At 36.9% G+C, this 25,488-nt stretch overlaps 1 protein-coding gene across 1 annotated transcript in view; it reads right to left on the bottom strand.

Moving 5' to 3' along the window:
• Nucleotides 1-11,044: 11,044 nt before the first annotated feature.
• Nucleotides 11,045-25,488, bottom strand: part of LOC147413269 (uncharacterized) — a 37,479-nt gene continuing 23,035 nt past the window's right edge. The window contains exons 2-14 of the mRNA XM_086480085.1: nt 24,881-25,081; nt 24,048-24,152; nt 22,823-22,944; nt 20,723-20,803; nt 18,892-19,014; nt 18,134-18,226; nt 16,548-16,608; nt 15,937-16,085; nt 15,288-15,476; nt 14,718-14,884; nt 14,143-14,294; nt 13,407-13,484; nt 11,045-11,065 (exon numbers count right to left, since the gene is read on the bottom strand). Coding sequence (XP_086336211.1) covers nt 13,420-13,484; nt 14,143-14,294; nt 14,718-14,884; nt 15,288-15,476; nt 15,937-16,085; nt 16,548-16,608; nt 18,134-18,226; nt 18,892-19,014; nt 20,723-20,803; nt 22,823-22,944; nt 24,048-24,152; nt 24,881-25,081 — 1,508 coding nt within the window. The 3' untranslated portion in view covers nt 11,045-11,065; nt 13,407-13,419. The remainder of the gene's footprint in view (nt 11,066-13,406; nt 13,485-14,142; nt 14,295-14,717; nt 14,885-15,287; nt 15,477-15,936; nt 16,086-16,547; nt 16,609-18,133; nt 18,227-18,891; nt 19,015-20,722; nt 20,804-22,822; nt 22,945-24,047; nt 24,153-24,880; nt 25,082-25,488) is intronic.

Below are 25,488 nucleotides of genomic sequence, written 5' to 3'. Positions count from 1 at the left end.
GAGTTAAGTTTTGTGTGTTTCAATGAGTTAAAGACCTTTCATAGTGCCAAAGCTGCAGATGTGGCTTTTACCAAAGGGATACTGAAATGGAGGAACACAGGAATAAAATGGCTGGTGGATATGAAATGCAGTCATTAGTATGAACCTGATAAATAAGGAGAAGGGAAACAGTTGAGACACTGAAATAATGAGATTGAGACAGAGGAGGTAATGGTGGGATCAGAGGGCTCCAACGTGCTCAGTTTGCACTCATTGCACAGGTGAAGGCTGGGAGGATGTATCTCTGGTATTGCCCTTGAATACAAGAAAAAAATTACTGCAAGCGCAAGCATATACTAATCTCTTGGGATGCAATAATCCTGCCTGCACTGAAGCCACAGAGCTCTCTGAGACTGCCCTGTGGTCTAGACACTGTGTTTGCTTTGGGATTGAGGTCATACTCCAGTCTCATCCTATGGCCATACTGTTTACTCCTCTGTAACACTCTGCTGCTAGCGGAGAGGGAGCTGGCGCATGCAAACTTGAGCTCTGCCCCAAATGCAGTGCGGGTGCAACCAGCTGCTCTGTTTGTTAAATCTGAGCCTGACACCAGGGACACTGTAGAAATAGATGGAGTCTATAGAAATAGATGGAGTCTATAGAAATAGATGGAGTCCGCATCATCAGGAGCATCACTGCTTGTGGACACGAAGTGAGACAAAAATTCTCACTCACTTCAGGATTGTATTTGTAATAAAGAAAATATAATGCATGCAGGATTTGGACAAAATAATCTGTCTGATAATAAATTTCAGTTACTCTCCTGCATCTACAGCTACCATTATGAGAGTAGATAAAGAAACAGTAGTGCATGTATGTAGCATTATACAACACTATGGAGAAACGTAGCTTGTGAAATGATTCTTTTTGCTATGACTTCGATTTGATGGGAAGCAATTGATTGAGCTCTTGAAATGAAATACAGGAGCTATGGTTTCTCATTTAATAGCAATTTAGTGTTTCAATATTTATTTTGTATCGTAACTGAGTACCAATTTCATAATTTATCTATTTTTCTACCCTAAAAATACATATTTACTAACATATTCAGCTTAGAAAATCCCACAAGGAGCACGAAAGGTCTAACATAGAAAAGAAATGTTTTCATGTGAGCAGAAGTAAAGAAGACTAGGACTAGGCTACGTAGAGGATATCTTAGTAAGAACAACTAGCACTGTTATTCTTTCTTATGATGTGGAATTTGTGTCGTATGATTGAATGAAAGAAAATACAATTAAATAATTTTGAAATATTTGTCTTAACCTGCTCATTTAATTTGTAAAAAAAAAAAAAGGTACCAAATTAACAAGTTCACCAAAAGAAAAAAAAACAAAACACCCCAACATTGAAACTTTAATTACCAGAATAATATTGTTCATTACTGATAGAAGTATATACAATATATTAAGGCACATATTTCAGAAAATTAGCTAATGAAGTAAAAATCATAATTACCAGATATAGATGAAAAAAATTTCTATTTATGTCATTTAAAAAAAAAAGTGAAGAAATGAAAAACAGAGGAAAAAAAATCTACGTAAAATGACAAAAAAAAAAAAAAAAAGAGAAAAAAAGGAGGTACTGTAAAGAGGAGAAATATTTTCTGCAAGGCTCTGAATGTAAAGTTCCCTCAGGGATGACAGTTTTAGCAGCAGCTGAAACTGCTTTACTTTAACTCAGATTTACTTAAGTGCAGGGAAGATTAATGTTTTTGAATTTCCCCTTAAGAGTTAAATTTTAGAATGAATACTCTGAGGGCTTTCTCTGTCATTGGTATTTCCATCCAGAGATAATCTATGCCATTTCCAAGAGTCACACACACCACACAGTACTGTGCTGTGCAAACAGGGGAGCCAGTGTCACTTTTCTGTTCACAACTTCATTTCTTCTGATTATTCACAGGTAAAAAGAGCAGTCCTGCCAGTTCTCACTCGTTGCAGAGGTAGGGAGTGGCGGTAGATGGATTGTGCTCCAACACAATGTAGGTATGTAATGCTAGGTCCCCTCAGAGATTCAGCCTAAAGCAGATTTCAAACCTATTTATTCCTGTTTACAGTAAAGTGTTTTCCAGTCTTTCAGAGAAAAGAAATTTTAAAACCTCACTTTTATTTTAACAGGATGAAAAAAATCATATTTATTAAAAGTAAACAACTCCATTAAGTCAATCTTAACTTTTGACAATGAACAATAAATCAGCGTATTCATTTTTGATGACCCAGCAAACAACATGTGGGATGCATGTAAAGCCTTAGCTGAAAAACTCCAAAGCAAGGAAAACTTTCTCCTAAATTACCAGGAAATTGACCAGAAAAAAACTTGGGCCCAGACAATTTATTAAAAATGTGCACTGTCTAAATTTATGGTCATTAAAATCTTTAAGTAGGTAAATCAGAAAACCAGGTTCATAACTGGACAGATTAGACTGCGTGGTAATTTTCTATGTTCTTTAAAAAGTCTTTAACCAGCAACAACAAGAAAAACATCTATCTGCAATCGGCTTTATCTGATTTCTGTTCACTAAAGCGGAACCAAAAAAATTAACGGATGGGGAGCAGCTATGAACAAAGTCCATGCTACCAAAAGTTATTGCTTCATAGCTAGTTGACTGTATTTGCTACGAAAAGTTCATTGTTTCCATCAGTCTTGAATTCTACTGGGAATGTAAGAGAAAATGTGCTCCAGAGTCCATCCTCAGCCAGGGACCAGCACTTCTGAGTGCACATTCATTTGACAGGGACTGGGAAGTGGAGAGGTCTTCCTGTGCACCCAGACACACCTTTGGCTTTACTCTAGACTGCCACCATCAATAGAATCACAGAACAGCCCAGGTTGGGAGGGACCTCAGAAGATCACCTGGTCCAACCTTTCATGGGAAAGGGAGCCTAGATGAGATCAGCTAGCATCCTGTCCCACCATGTTTTGAAAACCTCCAGTGATGAAGCCTCAATCATACCACTGGGGAGCTTGTTCCAGTGATTGATTGTTCTCATAAAAAAATTCTTTCCTATGTTGAGAAGAAATCTTTTCTGGTCGAACTTGTACTTTTTGCTCCTTATCTTCTCCATGTGGCTCCTTTTGAAGACAGAACCTCTGACCTCTTAGTAGCTGCCCTTTAAGTAGTGGAATACTGTGCTAAGCCCCCCCTGAGCTTCCTCTTCTCCAATGAGAACAGATTTAATCCCTCCAGGCTTTCCTCATAGGGCAGGTTCTCCAGCCCCTTGATCATCTCCGTGGCCGTCCTTTGACCCTCTCCAGTCTTTCTTGAATTGCAGGGACCAGAACTGGATACAGTACTGCAGGTGCAGCCTGACAAGTGCCGAGTAGAGTGGGATGATCACTGCTCTGTCTCTGCTAGTACTGCCCCTAAGGATGCAGCTCAGGATACAATTTGCCTTGGTTGCTGCAGTCGTGCACTGCTGACTTGTCTTCAGCTTGTTGTCCACCAGTGCCTCCAGGTCTTTCTCATCAAGGCCGCTCCCCAGCCACAGAGATCTGAGCCTGTACTGGACTCTTTGGTTATATCATCCCAAGTGCAGGACTTCCACTTTGCTAAACTTCACTCAGCTCTTGCTAGCCCACTCTCGCAGCTTGTCCAGGTCTCTCTGAAAGATCGCTTTCTGTTCTGATGTGTCCACCTTGCCACCCTGTTCAGTGACATCAGCAAACTTGGTGAGGGTGCTTTCAGTCCTGTCATCCAGATTATTTATAAAGATGTTCTAGCAAGTCAAAAGCTGAAGGAGAAGATGAGGGGAAGCCAGGACTGAAAAGGACATCTCATTTCTTTTCTTGCACAAGGGTCAGGCCAAGTAGGGCCAGATCTGACAGAAACCTGTTTGACTAAAAAACATCCAAGTGAAGACACGTGTTTCTACTAATGCTGAGCATTTCAGTTAAGGTGATTTTTAGTTTAGATACAGTGACATCCGTTTCTCTGGGAGATGAACAGTTCTGCCACCAGACAAAGGCATATATTCTGTGGAACACAAGAAGGGACAAAAACTCTGTCAGAAATTTGCTTTTAATGTTTTAAAAAATCATAAATTAAAGCCTTCACTGTCTGCAAAACCCGTGTCTGATTTTTAGCAGGAAAAATCATAGACTTTTTCAGATAGACTCAGTTTGTCAACACTGATAGTATTAGTTACATCATAGATAATCCTTTTTTCCCCCCTCTCCTTTTGCAGAAAGGTGTAAGCACAATGATAAGGAGACTTTATGTAGCACAAGATTAAAAAACTGAACCCTCTCTAAATTAAAACCCATCTCCCTCGTGTATTCTCTCAGTCCAGCTGACTTTGCATCTTGCTGCCACTATCTTGCATTCCTACTTTGAAGCCTCTCTTTTTTTTTTTTATTATGGTATCTTTTCCATCACACTATATATGGACTAACATTAAAGCACATAAGAAGAGATGAAACTCCGAAACTACACAGCTGAAACAAGCAATAGTCAGAGAACTGTGAAACTAGGACTGGACCATAAGTAGACCCTTAATGGTTCCTTTAAAGCAAAATATTCTTTTATGTTAATTTCATAATACTTTTTACATCTATTCTAATGTGAATAGTAGAAACAAATTTGTCTGATGAGATTCAGATTTCCATGTTAGATAAAAATTAATTCAGTGGCAGATTTCACATGAGGGAGAAAGCACCTGAGACTGAGATGGGTTAATATGAGAGCTGCAGATACCTTTAAAAACATGAAAGAACTGAGAACTGCTTTTATCTTATATATAACCTGTCTTATGCTGAAGACAGTCATATCCGCAAAGCATCTCTGTGTTGTAATGATACAGAGTATGTCAAATTTCTACTGGAACAGTGATATAAAAAAAGATATATAAAGTAACACCAGAGTTTTGTTACTGTCTAAGATAATGAGAAAGCCACTACTAAGTTGGTAAGGACAAGCTAACCATCCTAGGAATTAGTGTGTTGCAGGTCAGGTGTCCTGAAGAGCTACGGAGCAGCCGCTGAACACACCCCAGATCAGAAAAGCTGTGCCTCTCAGGCTAGAACAGGGCAGAAAGATGCTGGTAAGATCCAAACTTAATGTTTCATTTCTTTCAGCTTTTTTTTCCTAGTAACGAGCTAAATCACAAATGCTATGCTGTGGTAATGAAGAACATGGGTTCTCTGTACACAAATAGTTAATAAACCACGTAACCAAAAAGTGAATTTGAATATTACCTGTCTAGTTAGTTACAGACTTTAAATTTTATGACTAAGCTGACGTAAAATGCAAATATATTTGGGAACTGACGCTTTTCTGGTTCAGTACATTTTTCTCTGTACAACCACTGTCATAATCCAAAATATAAATAATAAAAATGTTTTGCAAATTTTTTCTAGCAATCATCCTTTCTGGAAAGACAGAGGAATTTGTTTTGGTTTCTTTTGTCAAATGTTATGTAATGGAGGCTTTGTTCTTGTAACTGTCAGAGCTGTTCCTTCTGCCTTTCATACTGGTTTTAGATAGGATCCAGATATCTGAAGACTAGTAAAAACAGTATTTGTAAAAATGGAAGATGACTCATGCTATTTGCCTCAGGAAACCAAACATTTCGAGGAGAACACAGGGAACACCTTGAATATCTACTCACTTTGGGCTATTGTCTGTGGAAATACTGTTCCAGGGTAATAAAACTCGATTTTGATACTTACTTATTTTTCTGCCTACCCCTTGCAGAATCAGTAAGGAGCAATGCAGTTTTGTTCTCAGATCTCCTACCTACATCTTGTCTTTTATTTACACCTCTTCTTGCTCCCACACTGGCAAACAAGAGATGCACACATTGGAAATGCACAGGTTTTGCCTTCATGATTTTCAAACTATGAAGTTTAAAAGGCATGAAAAAACCAGTCAGGTCCATTTTATTCTATGAAAATTCAACAGCTAATATAAACTCATAACATCCTTTTGTGTTTCTGCAAAGCTGCCCTGAATTAGAAAGGTAGGGTTCCTTCCTGAACAAGGAAAGAACATTTTTCTCAGGAAATCTACTATAGTAAACCGGGTAAATTGTGTGCAGCTGCTTCTCATTTTAACAAGTAGTTTGTAGATTTTTATCACAAAATCTGCATGAAACAACATATTAAACAAATGTTCAGGAAGATTAAATTGCCTATGCCTTTACATTTCAGCTGTGATGAAACGGCAGAACCATTTTGGTTTTATTAGTGGAAAGTATTGAAGAAAATGACAGAGAGATGCTTAGTTCCAATTTGTAACTTAACACCGTAAATATCTGTTGCTACTCAGCAGTCAATGTCTTTGCTGTCTAGTTATGTATGAAATATGAATGAGGTCAATCCGTAGACCAGTGATCTCAGAGTTTTTCTGAAGGGTATCGTGATTGTTTTTGCAGAAATGTACCAAGATTGATCCTCTTCTTATATAATTTACCATGAGTCTTTAAGAAAATATTAATTACACTTGCAAGAATAATTTTAGCAGGAATGTCTAAGGTACTCACAGCTGTAGAACCCATATATCTCAGATTAAAGTGAAGCTTGTTACTTATGATACTTACGATGCCATGCAAAAGATTTTTGGATGAAAATTTATTCAATTTTTTCGTTCATTTTGCAATAATTTCAGAGACATTTCTAACCCTCTAAGTATAAGCAATACAGAAAAGAACTGATAGAAAAGCTGAGGATTTATCAAATTATAATATGATAAGTACCAGTAAAGAAATCTTTTTTGCTGCTGGGCATTAATAACAGAATTCTAAGTATTTAATTGGTATTCTTGGGAAGTTTCAGATTATTGTAGAATAGGGGGTTGAAAATTGTCACAGGCCTGCTTCTTTGCCAGTGTTTTGTAATTTTAACTCACTGTCTTCCCTTGTAGATATTAGACAACTGACATACTTACATTCTGAGACTTTTATCCTACAGTTTACTGCTGATTTTTTTAGTTCGAGTTTGTTTTTTTTTTTTCTCCTCCAGGACTAATTTTTTTTTATTACAGTGGCTGTAGTGAATCTTTACAGGGCATTCAAACACAATTCAATAAGAAATTGATATGATCATATCTTACTCAAAAAGAATTCACTATTTTATAAACTAGATTAAATATTTCTATTTGATTGTTTGCAGATCAAAAGATTAGACACGTTAAATATATATATATATATGTAAAAAGTTTTCCTAAACAGTACTTGACTTCTACAGCAAAAATTCATCCCTGGTGAGAGAAAAGCATTTTAAAATGAAATTTCTGTATACTGTAATATTTCTAAACAATTATTATTTATTCTTTCAGTATACTGGTCTTTAACTTGATTGCATTCTTTTTCAATTCTTTTTGTTTGTTCTTTTGTTTCCATGTATCAGAGAACAGTAAAATAAAATTACCAGGGATTTATAATGCTGCTCTGTTGTATTATGAGCATCGTTTTGAAGGCAAACCAGAATAAAATTTGCACATGATAGAAAGAGTCAGAATTTTTTGGAAATAAAATGGACTTTTTTTTCTTTTTTATCATCTGAGGATGATATAAATACCCTTTTTTCAGCTTTGGTATTTAAGTCCTGATTTGATCTTGCTTAAAATAAATTTTTTGTGTGTGTGTGTGTAAAAATGCACTAAAATTCATTAGCCTCTTCCAAACCAGGAAGCAGTTTGGGAGCTGATAGGGGAAAAAGACTGGTCTTTGTAGTTTAAAAATAAAAATAAAGCAGGAAAGTATAAGCACTACTGAAAAATAACCCAAACAACTAGTCACCTGTTCTCTAAGGCATTAGGGACTAAAATTTGCTGTGCTTAATAGAATTTTAATTTTTCAGTTCTTGCTGTAGGATCTAGATATCTCATTTGTCTCAGTGAGAGACATGTTTTTGTATTTTTAGCTTTAGGAGTACAATTAAAAATCTGGCCCAAGGGGATGAGAAACAAATTGTCGGTTCACTAATGCCAGTACATCCTTTACTTGAATTAAGCAGGAACGGAAGAAGGCAATGACCACTTGGGAAGATTACAAGAATGCTGTCAGAGTATGCAGGGGTGAAACAAGGAAAGTCAAGGCCTCCTTGGAGTTAGAAATGACAAGGGACATCAAGATCAACAGGAATGGTTTCTTCAAGTATATTGGAGGCAAAAGGAAAACTAGAGAAAATGTGGGCCTGCTATTGAACGAGGCAGTGTCACGGTGATGGAGGATTCAGAGAAGTTGGAGTTACTAAATGCCGTCTTTGCTTAAGTCTTTACTACTCAGGCCAGGCCTCAGGAGTGCCAGACTTCGGAGGTAATGGAGAAAGTCTGGAGGAAGGAAGACTTTCCCTTGGTCGAGGAAGATCAAGTTAGAGATCAATTAAATAAATTGGGTATTTACAAGTCCATGGGTCCTGATGGGATGCACCCATGAGTGTTGAGGCAGCTGGCAGAAGTCATTGCTAAACCATTATCCTTCGTCTTTGAAAGGTCCTGGAAGAGAGGCAAGGTGCCTGAGGACTGGAGGAAAGCCAATGTCACTTCAGTCTTCAAAAAGGGCAAGAAGCATGACCCAGGAAACTATAGGCTAGTTAATTTCACCTCCATCCCTGGAAAGATGTTGGAGCAGATTGTTCTGGGGGTCATCTCAAAACATGTGGAGAAAAAGAAGGTTATCAGAAGTAGTCAACATAGTTTCACCAAGGTGAAGTCATGGCTTACTAATCTAATAGCCTTCTACGAGGGCATGACTTGATGGGTAAAAGAAGGGAGAGCAATGGATGTTATCTGCCTTGATTTCAGCAAGGCTTGTGAGACCTCCTCCTTCAGCATCCTCATAGGCAAGCTTAGGAAGTGTGGGTTAGATGAATGGTCAGTGGGGTGGATTGGAAATTGGCTGAAAGAGCTCAGGGGGTTGTGGACAGTGGCACAGATTCTAGCTGGAGGTCTGTAACAAGTGGTGTTCCCCAGGCGTCAATACTAGGTCCAGTCCTGTTCAATATATTCATCAATGACCTGGATGAAGGGACAGAGTGCACCCTCAGCAAGTTTGTTGATGACATAGAACTGGGAGGAGTGGCTGACACACCAGAAGACTGTGCTGCCATCCAGCGAGACCTGGACAGGCTGGAGAGCTGGGCAGAGAGGAACCTTATAAAGTTCAGCAAGGGCAAGTGTAGGGTCCTGCACCTGGGGAGGAATAACCCCATGCACCAGTACAGGTTGGGGGCTGACCTGCTGGAGAGCAGCTCTGTGGAGAAGGACCTGGGAGTTCTGGTGGACAACAGGTTACCCATGAGCCAGCAATGTGCCCTTGTGGCCAAGAAGGCCAATGGCACCCTGGGGTGTATTAAGAAGACTGTGGTCAGCAGGTCAAGGGAAGTTCTCCTCCCACTCTACTCTGCCCTGCTGAGGCTGCATCTGGAGTGCTGGGTCTAGTTCTGGGTTCCCCAGTTCAAGAACAACAGGGAACTACTGAAGAGAATCCAGCAAAAGGCTACAAAGGTAATTAGGGGGCTAGAGCACGTCTCTTATGAAGAGAGGCTGGGGAACTTGGGGCTTTTTAGCCTAAGAAGACTGAGGGGAGATCTTATCAATGTCTAAAAATAATTATTGGGTGGGTGTCAGGAGGATGGGGACAATCGTTTTTCAGTGGTGCCCCGTGACAGCACATGTGGTAATGGACACAAACTTGAACATAGGAGGTTCCATCTAAACATGAGAAGGAACTTCTTTCCTTTGAGGGTGACAGAGCACTGGAACAGGCTGCCCAGAGAGGCTGTGGAGTCTCCTTCCCTGGAGACATTCAAAACCTGCCTGGATGAGTTCCTCTGTGACCTACTGTAGATGAACCTGCTTTAGCAGGGGGGTTGGACTAAACAACCTCCAGAGATCCCTTCAACCCCTACCATTCTTTGATTCTCTGATTCTTATCCAAATCAAAATGACATTATTTTCTTATTTTCATTTGTGGTTTTTATGGTATATTGGTTAATTTAATAAAGTTTAATGTATTTAAGAGCAGCTATTTTAAGTGCTGTTTTGTGAATAATTTTAATTAAATTTAATTCCCAGTCAGTAAGTAAAAATCAATTGCCTAGCAAAGAAATTAATCTTTTTCTGTCAATTGCAGAATTAAAAACATATAAAAGCTAGCAACTTGAACAAATGTATACGAAACCATGAAATTGCTTCAGCAAACTTACATAGACATAAGATTAAGTGATGGAAGGAGCTAAATTATAAGTTTCAGAGTCGGACATTCAGAAAGGTCAGAAAAATAATATAAATCATGTCAAACCTTCACAGACACAATCTTTTCACGTGATGATTTTGTTTAAATAGTTAACAAAGCTAACCAATAAATTTAACAAAGTGCATATTTCTTTTTGGACAGTTTATTTTATTTTACACTACTATATGGAAAGTATTTAATTGTTTTACACTGGACAGATTGATAGCTGCAACACAGTTCAAAAGTCTCCTTTGACATAATAGAACTCTGGCTTGTTCCATGACTTCCATTCTTTAAAGCCAACTTAAAACTGTGCTTAAGTGTCTCATCACCAAATACTTCAAAATTCTAACTACAGCAGAAAAGCAATTGGTGTCTATATGCATATCCTGCACACAGTTTGTATATAGTTTTTACAAATATCTAGGTTTTTTTTCTCTTCCTGTAGTGGTCTGACACTGGTCGAGTCCTGTCTAATGGTTGGACTTATCGTCAATGGTTCTGCATCCCAGAGTGGAGTGTTCATCACTAAACACTCACAATCACCCTCTTCTTTACCCACTCTAGCCCTTTTTTCTCTTGAGCATCATCACCATAATGCATCTACGTTTCAGCGACATCTATGTTCTCATTTCTTTTCTCTTACATTCCCTTCCAATGGTCTCACTGCAGAAAAGTGGACTAACAGCTCAATTGAAACAGGCCATAAATACATTAATGGCACTCGGAAACAGACATTGTGTTCCCAGCAGTACATATTTACAATACACTTATCAATGTGTTTGCATAAAAGCACCATCATGGTATGCTTCATCTGCAGAGAGTGCTCTTTTTGGATAGGTAATTCCAACCTAGAAGAAGCACATAATGAACAGACATGCAGTTAAGAATAATTAAAGGTTGTCGATGTTACCTTCTGAATGCCAGGTCAGTGCCAGAATAAAACTTTTTCAACTTAACATACAGGCAGTAATATTAGGAACTTGACTCGGTTGACTCTAGCAAATAAACCACTCATAGCCTATGCTTGGCAGCTGAAAAGGCCCCAACCCTAAGAGTGCACTTTTTGTATCTAAATTTTCAGTGTGCGTTTTCTTCCAGGAACTTGGTATTATCATCTTCAACTACCATTCATTAAAGACAACAAGTGGTTGTCTTCAACAATAACCATCATCTTCCCCTTCATTTGTTCTTTGATTGATTAGAACTATGATTTCAAAGCTTATATTTTTAAGCTTTTCTTCATATCTATGATTTCTTCAATTTTGTTTTTATTTAAAAAAAAAGCTGAAAAGTTAAAACACTTACTATGGTAAAAGCACTTTAAAACAAACACTGAATAGTACTTTGAAGAGGTACAGAGTGAAGTTAATTCTGGAAGCTTGTGCTTCACAGAGGAACATTAACCTTTGGAGCAACCTCGCTGCATATGTTGCTTGTAGAGACATGTTACATGTCCCATTTTAGACAGCAAAAGTTTAGTGAGATGCATCCTATCCACTTGCAAGCAGATCTCTACCTGTTTTACTTGGACTTCTTCATTCAGTCACAGACTCTTTCAGGTTATAATGTTGGTAGGATTTTTTTTTAAAAAAGTTTAAAAGCACTTCTTAAAAGGGGTAAGTTTTCTGATATTTAGCGAATTATGGGCTTTTAATTCTTGCAACTAATTTTCCACTCCAGAAATACAGCAGAAAGTGCTTTCCTCCTTCAAGCTTTTTCTCCAGTGTCCCTCTCTAAACTGGACCTTGTTCCAGTGTTGGTATTTCTTACTGTGCCTTTGTTCTTCGTTAAACTTAAAAAATCAAAACCAAACAAAAAAAAAATGCAACCAATGGTATAACTAATAATTACCAATATAAATATTTTGCAATTTGTGTTCTTTACTTAACAGTGAAGAATTTCTGTACATTAACTTGGTATGATGGTTGTTGTGTTAATGTCTGTGCAGAGGAGATAATGACTCCAGGCAATGTTGAGGCTATTCACTTTGAGAACCAACACCAGCAATATGGTAAATGCAGTTTTGCACTCTGGTTTTCGTTGCATCAGTGAAGTATGTATTTGGGTCACTTTCAGCAGAGAAAACTCAATTCAAACAGTTACTTATTTCAGTTACTTACTCTGATGTAAATGCAGATGAGTCAATATTTCACTTGTAACCTACTACTAAACAGGAAATCCGTGTATCCCGAATCATTAGATATATGCACACAATGAGGTGCTGGACTGTGTCCAAAGAAAGAAAATGAAGCTGGTGAAAGGTCCAGAGCACAAGTGTTATGAGGAACAGCTGAGGGAAGTGGGGTTGTTTAGTCTGGAGAAGAGGAGGTTGAGGGGAGACCTTACTGCTCTCTACAACTACCTGAAAGGAGGTTGTAGCCAGGTGGGTGTTGGTCTCTTCTCCCAGGTAACAAATGATGGGACAAGAGGAAACAGCCTCAAGCTGTGCCAGGGGAGGTGTAGATTGGATATTAGGAAAAATTTCATTACTGAAAGGTTTGTTGAGCGTTGGAACAGGCTGCCCAGGGAAGTGGTTGAGTCACCATCCCTGCAGATATTTAAAAGCCGTGTAGATGTGGCATTTAGGGATATGGTTTAGTGGTGGACTCGATAGTGCTAGGCTAACCTTTGGGCTTGATGATCTTAAAGATCTTTTCCAACATAAATGATTCTAGAATTCTAATGTATCTTTACTTGTAACAGGCATCAAGTGCCATCAAGATGCACAAAAAGATCTGTATGTAAACAGTAAAATCATAGAATCATTCTGTGATTCTGTGATTCTGTGAATCATTAGGTTGGAATAGACCTCTAAGATCATCAAGTCCAACAGTCGACATAATACCACCATGCCCACTAAATCATGTCTAGAAGAGCTAAATCAAATGGATATACAGATGTAGAACATGTGAATCCTTTCATACACAGAAAGGTGTGAGCATGTAATTCACTAGTTAGCAAAACTGTGTGATTCTTTAACGTAAATGTGCTTAGGGTCTACAGATATATGACTACAGATCTTTGTATCTAATTTCCATTGAGATTTGCTCTATGGAAAAAAGATGCACTTACAGACATCACATACATCTAGAGGAAATCTCAAACCCATTAAGAATAGTTAGGAAAAGGAGGGCAATTTTTTAATATCTTATTTAAAACCATGTGGGATGATACATTGTAATATATTACCTTGATTTCCATTTTAAACTTCTGCATGAGTTCCTCTGGATGGTGTCTCTGCCTTGTCAGAGCATGTTGCAACGTCTTCTGGTGAGTTCCAGCAATTATATGGTTACATATAATAAAGATATAGCCCAGGAAATCTTGTAAATTAGAAATAGTCATTTTTTCAAAGAGAAGTTCACAACTGCCTTCCTTTCCCTCCCTAAACTACCAAAACCATGTTTTGTGTTGCAGAATCATGGAAAAAGCAAGCCAAATATTTGAAACAGGTTTTCTACTAGTCTTCTCAGAAGTGCACAGTGTGTTAAATTCATGCAATGGATGTTTTGAAGTTTTATTCTGAAGGGTTTACTTCTGAATTCTACATTTGCTGTTGCATTCAGTGCATGGCTGTCAAATATGGGGGAGGTTTCTGTGTGTGTCTACCTTGGAAACCTGCTGAGATATTTAGACATAATATACAAAAGACACCTGATTTTCAGAATGACAAAGATACCAAAGAAAAGATGAACAGTGGGGTATTAATGTGGAAACCATATGTTTACAAGCCATGACCCAACATTAAAATTCATATATTAATTTATTAAAATGCACCTAACTGAAGATGTTTCATGGGATACTTTATGGCACGGAAAAGCATGCATCTAAATGCCTTTTACTGCTGTGCTGTGTTTTCCTATATTCAAAAGTGAGTTGGCTGATGACAATTAGCCTTCTCTGAATTAACAAGAGGATTTCTCACCTGGCAAGGCTACATAAAGACAATCCCTTTTAATCCAGTTGGGGATTTCCCCTCTCCAGACACAATCAAATACAATTTTCTCTGTTTCAACATCTTCTAAGTCAGACTTTGCTTTCCCAAGATTTCTGAAAAGCTTCATTGAGAGCTGTGTCCTGCCATTAAAAAAAAAAAAAGAAAAAAAAGTTTTGTAAGGAAATGGTTACTTAAACCACAAGAAAGATACAATTACCCAGAATATGAGGAAGAAACATCCTATAAAAATGTAGGAAGAAACAGATGTTGATGTTGTAACACAGGCTTGCCAAATACGCTTACTTCAGCATATTTTATAAAACACTATATAAAACTTGCACAAGCCAGTTCAGCTGAAATATTTTCCAGCTTTTTGTAGCTGGTGTTTCTAAGTTCCCTGATTTCTTTCTTAATATAAATGTAGACTCTACTTTGACTTTTTCCCCCATAACTCTGCATGGAAATTATAATAGCATTCTTTAAAATGTATTTTCTCTCTGTGAAAATGGCTCATTATTTTTCTGTATTATTTCTATCTTTGCTTTCCTAACTATCCGATATACCTTTTGTCATCCATGGGTTCATTTCCATAAAATACTTCATAGGACAGAATGTCAGCCTGAGCGTTATTAAAGGCTTCTTTCCGATCAGCCCTTTCATCCTCGTTCTTCCTGATAAGCTGATTGATGTACTGTTGTGCCTCAGGAACATCACAATATATGGTGTGAACCTAACGCGGATCAAAAATTAGATATTTCCTGTAAAGCTGGCATATCTGTTTTTAATTCATGTAGTTCATAACAACTGGAAGGATAGAAAAACATGGGTTTTTTTCCATGATGCTATGCTTATGCTTCATCAATTTATCTTTTAAAGTAATGCCAGTGAAGGACTGTGCAGGTTGGCCTGATCAGTTTTCCGCAGGCTGACTTTCAGTGGGTATTTATGGTTCTTTAATTCCATGTGCTATTCTGAAAATCTCACCTGTAGCCTCTAAAAAAATGTATATAAAATAACTTTTCCATTTTTTTAAGACAATATAATTAGTAAATAAACCTGCACTTTTTTACTCATTGAACTTTTTAGAAACCCCAGTAAACCATTTTTCATCTTTGCAGTAACCAAGTTCTTACCTTCTTGACAAGAGTTTCCAAGAATAACAGCACTGTGATTTGAGGTTTCATTGCCTTGTTGTATCTTCTTTCACTTTGTAGGAGCTCAGTGACTTCCCTCTTGCGTTTCTGCAAAGATTCCTCTATCTTTTGCAACATGGTGTGTGCTTGCCAAATTGACCATTCAGGCTTCTCTTCTTCATTAGCTACCTGGGGGGGGAACAAAGATTACTCTTCTACACTAAGTCAGGGCCTAGATTTTAATTTTTTTCAAATGAAGTTGCCAAAGTTTTAATGAGAAAGGTAAAGTAAAAATGGAGAAAAGCAAAAGAAATATCGAATGAGAAAGGCTTCTTAGTTCCAATATTCAGAATACAGTTTTTCTAATTCTAAGAAGATCTTTAAAAGATTTTGTAGCAAGGTTTATATTATCCAATATTATAATGAGAACAGTAGCACACTATAAGCGATTCCAGGAGAATAAGAATTTGTTTCATTACCGTGGTGTTTTAACCATTCATTACCAATTCATCATCCTCAAGCTATGTATATATTTGCACACAGTTTTTACTATCAGTTTGTCCCATGGTTTACTTCAGCCTTTGCTAGATTCAGCCTGATTGCCTTTGAAATACCTTCACTGAATGACCAGTGACATTTTTGTTCTCACTTGTTCTCTTTTTAATTCTAAAACCTCTGACACATCTGCTTTTTCTCCTTCTGTCTTTTCAGACTTTTGCTGAAGAATTTTTATCTGGAAATTCATGAAGTCATGCACTTTTTTCACGTATAGACTGATGTTATGGAGTTCCTGCAAAGCTGAATTGAAAACAATAGGAAAAACATGTAAGAACAACTTATGCATTTCTAATCCGCATATCCTAGAATATTGTCTAGGCAGGCCAAATTATTGCCCTTTAGAAATCAAGAATTTATGATGGACTAATACATCTAATAGTCAAGTATTCCATTTATTTATTAAAAGTCAAAGAATTTAAAAGGGATCATGCTTTGTTTTGTTTTAAAGTTCTAAAGGGAAAGCTGCAAGTGCTGAAATAAACCTACTCAAAGCCAACACTGACTGTAACAAGCCAGTTATGCTAAGGAGTTTGCAGTCATGACAGACATTGTTTGTAGCTTCAACACTCCTTTTTTATTCCATCTATGACACAGTATTGCAATGGAAAACCTTATATTGACTTCAACTGGTATGCACCTCAGTGTTAACAAACAGGAAAGAAAATAGATCAAGAAAATCTGTGTCTGAAATACAAAACTCACTCAGTGTGTGCTGGGTATAAAGATAATCTAGGTTTTTGCACATATTTTCTAGAATCCAGACCTGCAAGACAAGAAAAGAAGAGAGCAGGAAATCAATGTTAGTAGTTTTCATTATATCTCTTTGGGGAGAATAATCAGTAATAGTCAATGTTGTTGCCACTTACAGGCACAGCCTGCACAAATGAGCTGTTGTGCAGTAATAGAAATAATCCAGAGACTGCTCAGTGTCTAGCATTTTCACAACAGCCTGTACCAAGATGTCCTACACTTATGTTTTCTTTAGCATTTATTCACACTACTGGAATGAAAGAAGAGACAAAAAAATATAGAGACTCTTGAAACAGTTCAAGAACAAAGGCTTTTGGAAGCACAGTCCTAAGGCAGCCCTGAAGAAAAGGTTGTGTGCATCAAATCTTACCAGCACTATTTTGGCCTAATAGAAAATATTCCTTCTTCCTACAGGCCTTAGGACATTGTATCCTCACCACTTGTTACTATTTATTATAATATTTTTGCTACATTGCATTGATTTATAACAATTAGTTCAAAGGATGTGTTAAACACATGATTTTTCACAGTTTATCAACCAGTAATAGTGTACTATTGCAGTAGACAGTGTTGAAAGTGTTTGAAAAAAGAAAACCTGTTTTAAACAGTAGTGCTATGCAAAATTTAATCAAAAGGCGGTGCTACGTCAGTTGAGAAAAATAACTCCTGAGGTCTTCATTCAGAAATCCTACAGAAATCTGCATTCAGTTTCATAAATGCAAAAGAGAATCTGGCTCTGAGACTCTCTCCATGCCCCCTACCCCACCACAAGGTTAGCTAAGATCTCCCTGAATACATGTATTGGGGTAGTGCAATGAAAATTGGCTGTTATAAAGCAATGTTGAAGATTTGCAAAATTACAGGAAGACCTGCATATGTTATGTGGAATAGAACACTATGCAGAAAACAACAATTTTCAGACCATGCTCTCAGACGCTATCTATAAAAACCCAACAAATTTCTTTCTTTTCCCACCTCTGCAGCCACCTCAGATCTTTAGCAAACTGCAGTTGCATTATTACAGAAAAATTTGGAAAACCTGAAGAATTTTAAGCATATCCCTTTTTCCTGGGATCTACCAAGTGAGGTAGTTTTGCTACTAGGTCAACCAGTTGCATTGCAGTTTTGTAGTAGATTAGATGAAGTGAAGTTTTTGTTGACTTTTAATGATAATTTCTAAATAAAAAATAACAAATATGCTCTACTGTGATTTTAAAACTCTTCAAAAGACATGAAATTTGAAATGAGAGAGAGAAATTGCAATCTAATAATTGGTAATGGAGGGATTAATAATGTATGACAAAAATAAATATGCCATCTTTATTGGTGTTTAAAGGCTGAAAAACTGTTTGGGTTCTCTGAAAAAGAAAGGAAAACAGGTGCATAGCAGTTCGATTCTAGCTGAGTTAGATGTACATATCTAAAGGTAGACAGTGTGGTTTCCATGTCCCTTAGACTCCTGGAAACAGTACACACTGGAAATGGTAATGAGAACACTGCCTAACACCAAAAAGAAAACCCAAACTAGCTTTGTTTACCTTTTCTTCTTCCCATTTCTCTGTTTGTTGCTTCATTTGGTGAAGAAGATCATCTTTCTCCTGCATCAGTTGTCTGTTTCTTTCCCTCAGGCTCTGAAGGCAGTAGAATAAGACAACAAGGATTACATTTCCTACACCAGTGCTCCATTTTTCAAAATGAAAGCAGCAATGAAAGAGGCCTATAGTTTGGGATTTTTGTTTCACACATGTTGAAAAATCATAACATTTGGACCAGGCTGCTAAGTCCTGGGTTCTTCCACAAAAATAATACAAATTGAACAATTTTCGATGACCACATGTGACCAGAGGTGGCCTGATTCTAAAGACCCTCCCTAAAGGCATGAACATGCTGAACCTTTTCCTTGGTAGCAATACAGAAGGAGGAACAGGATAAATGTCCTTTCATCACCACAAAACCGATACACATCCTATATATTCTGTGAAGATCTTTACACTTTTCACAAAACCAAAGCTATCCAAGTGTGTAAGCATAGAGAGTATGGGAAAACCCCACACTGAGTTTTAATTACGGCCATGAACATAGGCCAATCTATGAAAACTTTTAGAAACATACTGTGTAAGGCTTTATTCATCTCCAGAAGGAGACAGACATAGTTTTGTATTAATTTCACAAACTATGTGTCTTCATTTGACTGTCTGTCCCTAAGAAGAAAACATTACTTATGCAGCCTGTTCCTGTAACCTGTGGACATACCCATCATTCTTACCCTCATGTAAAAATTGTACTTCTTGGTTACCTTAATTGTATCTTGCCAGCGTGTGTTGCTCTTGATCATCAGCTCTCGGTAAGCTTCTAACTGGGATTTCAGACTCCTCATTTTCTCACTATAACGTTTCTTTATAGTAGTTATAGTCTGCTCCTGTGTTACAAAAGTTTATTGAGAAAACGAATAGTAAGGGAAAACATGAAAGCCAAGCATGATAAAGAGAACAGTTTCCACAATAGGTAATGCTTGGTTCTCTTTCTTCAGTGCTTTTTATTGTCTGCAAACAGTTCTTATTGATCACAGGTTTTTACTTTCATCTGCTGCAGATTTCAAGCAAAACTCACTACTATAGTAATTTATCCTTTCTCTGTTTTTCTGCAGAACTGAAAACCAAAGCCTTTCTGAGAGCAGACCAAAATGAATTCATTCTAAGCATAGCTAAGCATTTTGAAAGAAATTAAACTTTGCTCAGCAAACAAAAGCTTGGAAGTCTAAGATACAATATAAGTAGCACAAAAAATAACTCTCAGCAACAGGAAACACCTAAAAAGGCAATAAAATTATATGAGAAATACAAACAAATAAGAAGCTTTCAGAAACTTTAAAAAGAACAGATATTCCAGTGCTTCTAGGAATGATTTTTATTTCAGAGATTTTAAATAATAACACATTACAACAGCCAAAATGAAAGAGATTCTGTGAAGAAAGATCATTACAGTCACTGTGTTCGCCTCTGTGCCCAGCAGGTAATTCTCTCTTACTATGCATCTGTGTTCTTCCCATTTCTTTCTTTCTCTTCCCCTAGTGATCTACAGAGTCAATTGAAAGTGTAAATGTGACTGTGCAAGGGTTACATTCCTACTAAAGCACAGAAATAGATTTACACAGGTATTGCAGTGGTTGTGCAAATGCGATAACCTGAGAATAAGACAAAGTCCTGTTCCCCACCAAAGGATACCAAGCCTTTGTACTCTACGTACAGCAAAATCTCTCAAGTTTGCTTGACAGTCTGAAGTGTTTGTTCACTTCCCCTTGGAGGTTCCAGAGGAATTTCTGAATCTGTTCTCTCTATGCATGCAGAAAAAACTTTAATTGTATGGAAAACATCTATCTGCATAGGAACTAAGTGCCTGTCTCTCTCTGTATCAGAAAAGGAGAACCATGTGGCAAATAAGCGGAAAGATGAAGCAGTGGCTGCAAAAAAAGGTTTCAGAACAGTGTAACCAAAGAGGATGTGGGTAATTTAATATTTTGGGAGAATTGCTGACTAAAGGAATACAGAAATGCTTCCAGTAAGAAAAGTGAGGCACTGTGGGGTTATAGTCACAGGACTGGCACCTCTGGATCGTCATTGTAACTTTGTAGGAGTTTACAGGTGGAGGGATTCTGCTATTCTGTAAAATTTATTGACAAAACATTGCAAGGCTAAAGCAAAGCAAAGTGCAAAGTAGAGGAGAAAGTACCAACAGCAGGACATAAAACTTTCCAGTTTAGCAATGAGGGAAGGCAGTCCAGCTTGGCACAGTCCTTTCAATAAGATCATTCTTGAGAGGCACAACCTACATAAATTCAAATGTTCTGACCATAATGTCAGTCATTAGAGGAAGGTGGCACTAAGAGAAAATTTAGATACAAATAAAGTTTAGAAAAATCCCTACAACTGTGCCAGACAAAAAGTAAAACCAGATTTCACAAAGTTGTAAGATCAAATACACTTAAAGATATATTGACATTATTTCTGGAGACTTAGAATGGGTACCTGAATGCAGATGTAAATGTGAATGAAGTAGATTTTATCCCTCTGTGTCATTTTGACTAATGGTGTGACACAACAACGGTGCTAATGCTCCAGAATAATTACCTGGTTTTCTTTCCTTATATTGTCTAGTTGTCTGATTATCGTCATGTGTTTGTTTTTCATTTGATGCATGTCTTTTACAATCTGCAGAGGATGAAGGAAATGATCAACTCAGAGCACTAGCAACTCCAGTTATAATGAACTATCTAATAATTTTGAGGTACCTGTCTTAAAATGACAGATACACTACAGAGAAAAGTTTGATCTTGAAAACAGATAAATAGCCAAGAGGATTGCAGGCCAAAGCTTTCAGGCTTCAACAGTTAGAAAACACGTATTTTTATTCAATAACGTAACACATATGACTTGAAATGGATTTTCTTTTCTGGTCCTAGCACTGCATCTTCACCTCTTCCTTTTTACTGTAGTGATCTGAACTGAATATGGAAGACATCATCATTACAATTATTCTAAAGTTCTTGAAAAAGAAAAACAGCATTGTGAAGCTTATTACTGAGAAAAATAGTAAAAAAAAAAAGGCAGGCAGTGGAGAAGATTGCATTTTTGCATTTAAGAGTGAAATAACACAAACTGGTGCCAGAATACACTCAATTTTATTTTGTATTCCATTCACATAATTTGAAAACCTGCAAAATTGATATAACTTTAAGATGTACTTAAAGAGGCTTTTTTCATGAATAACAAAAACCAGATATCTACCAAAAGGACTGGCAAAGCAACCTTTTTCTTCTTTGAAAATGAATCATTTAAGCTTAAAATTGCAGCAGGATCCTTAGTGACTCTGGTTTAAAAATTTTGTTTCTAATCCAATTCATTACAGTCACAAAAAGAAAATTCCACTATTTCCTATGCCAGTTGTCCACTTTTCTTTTGACATACTTGTCTGGTAAATGCAATGTCAAATTACATACACTGACATATGAGCGTCTTAAATGAGGTTAACATACTTCTGGCTGAATTACAGCAATAATGAACATGATTATATGTAAATTATAAAAACCTAGAGCTTTTCCAGAGTGTTCCTTGGTTTCAATTCTTAATTTAAGCTTAATACGATGCAGATTCTGCTGATGGCTCAGACGAAATAAAACTGAAAAAGAAAAGATCTCAGATTTTTTTTTGTGGTGGCTGTTGCATTATTTTTAAATACTTGCCATTGTTAGCATTGATCTACAATGACAGATCGAATCTTTCTTAGTATTTACAAGCAGTTAATTTGGGAGTGAAAAATCTCTACCATGTGACACTATCACAGTTCAAATGATATGAAAGTGGCAAAGCAGCAATCCAGTATTGAAATATACTGTCCTATTTACCCCCCATCAAAAACAATATTACAGAAGTAGAGGAATTTTAAAGGGACACAATTAAAAGGTGAAGACACAAGAAAAACCTCTGCTAGAAGACTGAAAAGATCCAGATGGGTTTATCCCTCTTACTACCCACAGAGCTCTGAGATGTCTTAGTTAGATTGCTTCAGATATTTGAACTTGTTTCTTACAGCTAGCCTATACTGCAAAAGTCACCATGAAACTTTTTTGATGCATAATGAAAGAACAAGAGCTTATTTAGTGGAATAAACAAACCAATGAAACCAATAAACCAGGATACCTATATGTATACATGCATACATATACACACAGATACTGCATAACATAAAATAAACTGGCTAAGTAAAAAATCCAAAATTCTACCAGAAATATTGCAATAACAAGAAAACCTCACACTCCAAGTCAAAATCCACTTCCACCAATTGAGAAACATGACAAGAAATATATGGGAAGCAAGTGTTTTCTCCATTTACAGTTACGAGGGAATTTTTCCCTACTAGGAACCGGCAGATTTAAGCAACTTGATACCTGATCTTAACTTAAGATGGCATTTCCATTTTAAGTTTTATATTTTTATGTCACTATTCAAAATTTAAGTGCAGGCTTCCAAATGTTAAGAAACCTACTAAGCAATAAGATTGTGTGAATTGAGTTTATATGATGAAAACAGTTATCACAATTAATTTAGTATATCCTAGTTATCCTAGTAAAAGAGACACTTAATTCAATTGGCAATTTTTTGTATTATAAACTATTCATTCATGATGAGTCTTTTTTTAGGTGGGACAGGGTGTTGTTTTTTTTTTTTTACCTTATTGATGTATAATGTAGCTAACTTGTATGGAATATATGGCACTTCTTTGGTTGTACATGCCTCCAGCTCAGTTGCTTTGTGATCAGCATCAGAAGAAACTCCAGATGTGTTGAGATGATCTACCGTATAACAAAAATTACTTAATCAACTTGAAGTATAAAACTAAAATGCACAGCAACTCCAGATGTACATATTACATTTTAAAATTTTTATTAGAGACATCAAGTATAGTTTTTAAACCTATCTTTTTTCCTGATAACAAAGAAAATGAACTTTTGGGAGAAGAATTCTAGCAACTCTGACTCGTTGGCTTTGATCTATGGACACCACCACACATAGTTATGTGGTTTGACAATACTTGTCCATGACTACTCTGATGTTAATTACTTACATATACTTGTTTCATTAAAGCTAAAAATGAAAACATAGGCTAAAAACAAAATCGTGCAGAAATATGCTGCCTCTTAAGAACACTGTTTTTTACCACAGCTAAGAGGGGAACTTAAAGCCTCCTTCAAAACTACCTTTTACAATTTTTGTGATAGACCCTGTTTACAGCAGATGTCAAGAGGATGGGGCCAGACTCTTTTCAGTGGTGCCCAGTGACAGGACAAGGGGCAACAGGCACAAAATGGAACACAGGAAATTCCGCCTGAACATGAGGAAAAACTTTTTCACTGTGAGGGTGACAGAGCACTGAAACAGGCTGCCCAGAGAGGTTGTGGAGTCTCCTTCCTTGGAGATATTCAAAACCTGCCTGGACATGATCCTGTGCATCCTGCTGTAGGTGAACCTGCTTTCATCTAGACTAGATGATCTCCAGAGGTCCCTTCCAACTCCTACCATTCTGTTATTCAAGGTGTGTATAATATAAAAATTTTAAATTTCTTTTCATCTTATTTTTTGTTGATTAAAACATATAATTCCTTTTTTTTTTTTTTTTAAATCAGATCTCTCTGGCTTTACTCGGTAGGTGACTTCCTATTGGAAAATTATTATGAGTGTCATAATGTTTAACCAAATATCATAATTAACTAACAGGTGTTTAAGGTCAAAAGAGACTGATCTGATTACTTAGAATGGTGACTTGTACAAATCCAAGCTACACAACTTCATTCAGTCAGAGCACACATGAAAGAAAAAATCAAACCAGCCCTCCCTGTTTATGTAATGTATTATGTGTTCCAAAAAAGAAAGAATAATATTTGCTATATAAGGATACCTTTTTCTAGATCTTTATTTTCACTCCATCCAATCAGGGAATTCAGAAATGACCACTTGTTTATATTCATTCCAAGCTTATGCATCCATGAGTTTCCCTCTCCATCTGTTAACAAAATTCAGGTGCTAAAATCAGGTGAAAATTGTTGCAATTCTCTGAATTTTCTTCATTCACTAATTCATTGGATTTAAATGTGTTATGCCCTAATTTTGTTGGGACCAAAAGAGTTTTAAATGAGTAAAAGAGATAAAAAAGAATGAGAGATTGGGAAGTCACTGAGAAAGCTACAAGCATAAGAAGGATGTGATACTTATTTGAGACTCGAAAAGTTCCATCTGATCCTGAAAATAGAAATACATTGAATGCAAAGGCTGTACTCCAGACTTGTTTCCCATGGTCTGTCAAAATATTTTCAAAATATAATTTTGAAAAATTACAAAACAAATAAGCATGCGTGTAGGGGCGGGTGTGGACCACATTGTTAGATGAGACTCAGGTTTATTAATGAGTACTCTGGATGTGTGCAACACTCTGCTGAGAGAAAATCAAGCCACAGCACCCAACAGGAACAACTCCTTGAAGTGTTCAGGTGTGAAAGGGAGAACAGTGTTTGAAAGAAGTCTTCCAACTCTTTGAATTGGTCGAAACATCAGAAATTAATTCTGTGATATTAAAGCTATATCAGCACTGATGGTGCAATATAGACTATAACACTTATGCAGTTGTGCCGCTGTGAGACTACAATACGGTAATGGGGTACCAATTTGTTGTTTTGTGGAAAATGATGAAGTACACTCTCATTCTGAACACCTGAGGCACAAAGTACTGCTTACCCTCTTTGGGTGTGTCTTCAATCGTAACACTTTTAATCAGACATGACTGATGTTCTTGTGTCTCCTCTGCATAATCAATAACACTGCCTGGTAGAGGAACAGATGAGTGAATGGCGGCCTGTGGTTTAGTTTCAGGCTCAATTCTTAGTGAATCTTCAGGGACTTGAGAGCCTGAAGGGAAAACTCTTCGAACCCATGTTTCTGGAAAAACAAGCAAAGTAATTGTTGTTAATAAAATACTAGGAGGAGGTATTCAGTTGAGAGGCTTGAGAACAGATATCGTGAAACAAGACCGGATTTGTAAGATCACACCCAAAAATGAATTTGAGATAAAAATATTACAAACTGTCAGCCAATTTAGAAGTAACTCTGAATGAGATTTTTAGAAATTGATTAGAGCAAACCAATGCTTTTGGGTCTTTCTGCCTCATTTGAAATCTAACCTAATCTAATGATTTGGTGATTTAATCTTGGTTTTACTGTCAGATTTAGCTGAGTTGGCAAATGCATCAAGGCCCATTAACTAAAGTTTCCAGAATTCACCATCTATGCTGAATAAAACCAGCCAGGTCTCATGCATCTTCCACTCAAAACCACATCTCAGACAC

This window comes from Leptosomus discolor, chromosome Z (assembly GCF_034619465.1).
Source record: "Leptosomus discolor isolate bLepDis1 chromosome Z, bLepDis1.hap2, whole genome shotgun sequence".
NCBI classification, from domain to species: domain Eukaryota; kingdom Metazoa; phylum Chordata; class Aves; order Leptosomiformes; family Leptosomidae; genus Leptosomus; species Leptosomus discolor.
Note: the sequence above shows the minus strand (reverse complement) of the source record. Positions and strands in the feature narration are given on the sequence as shown.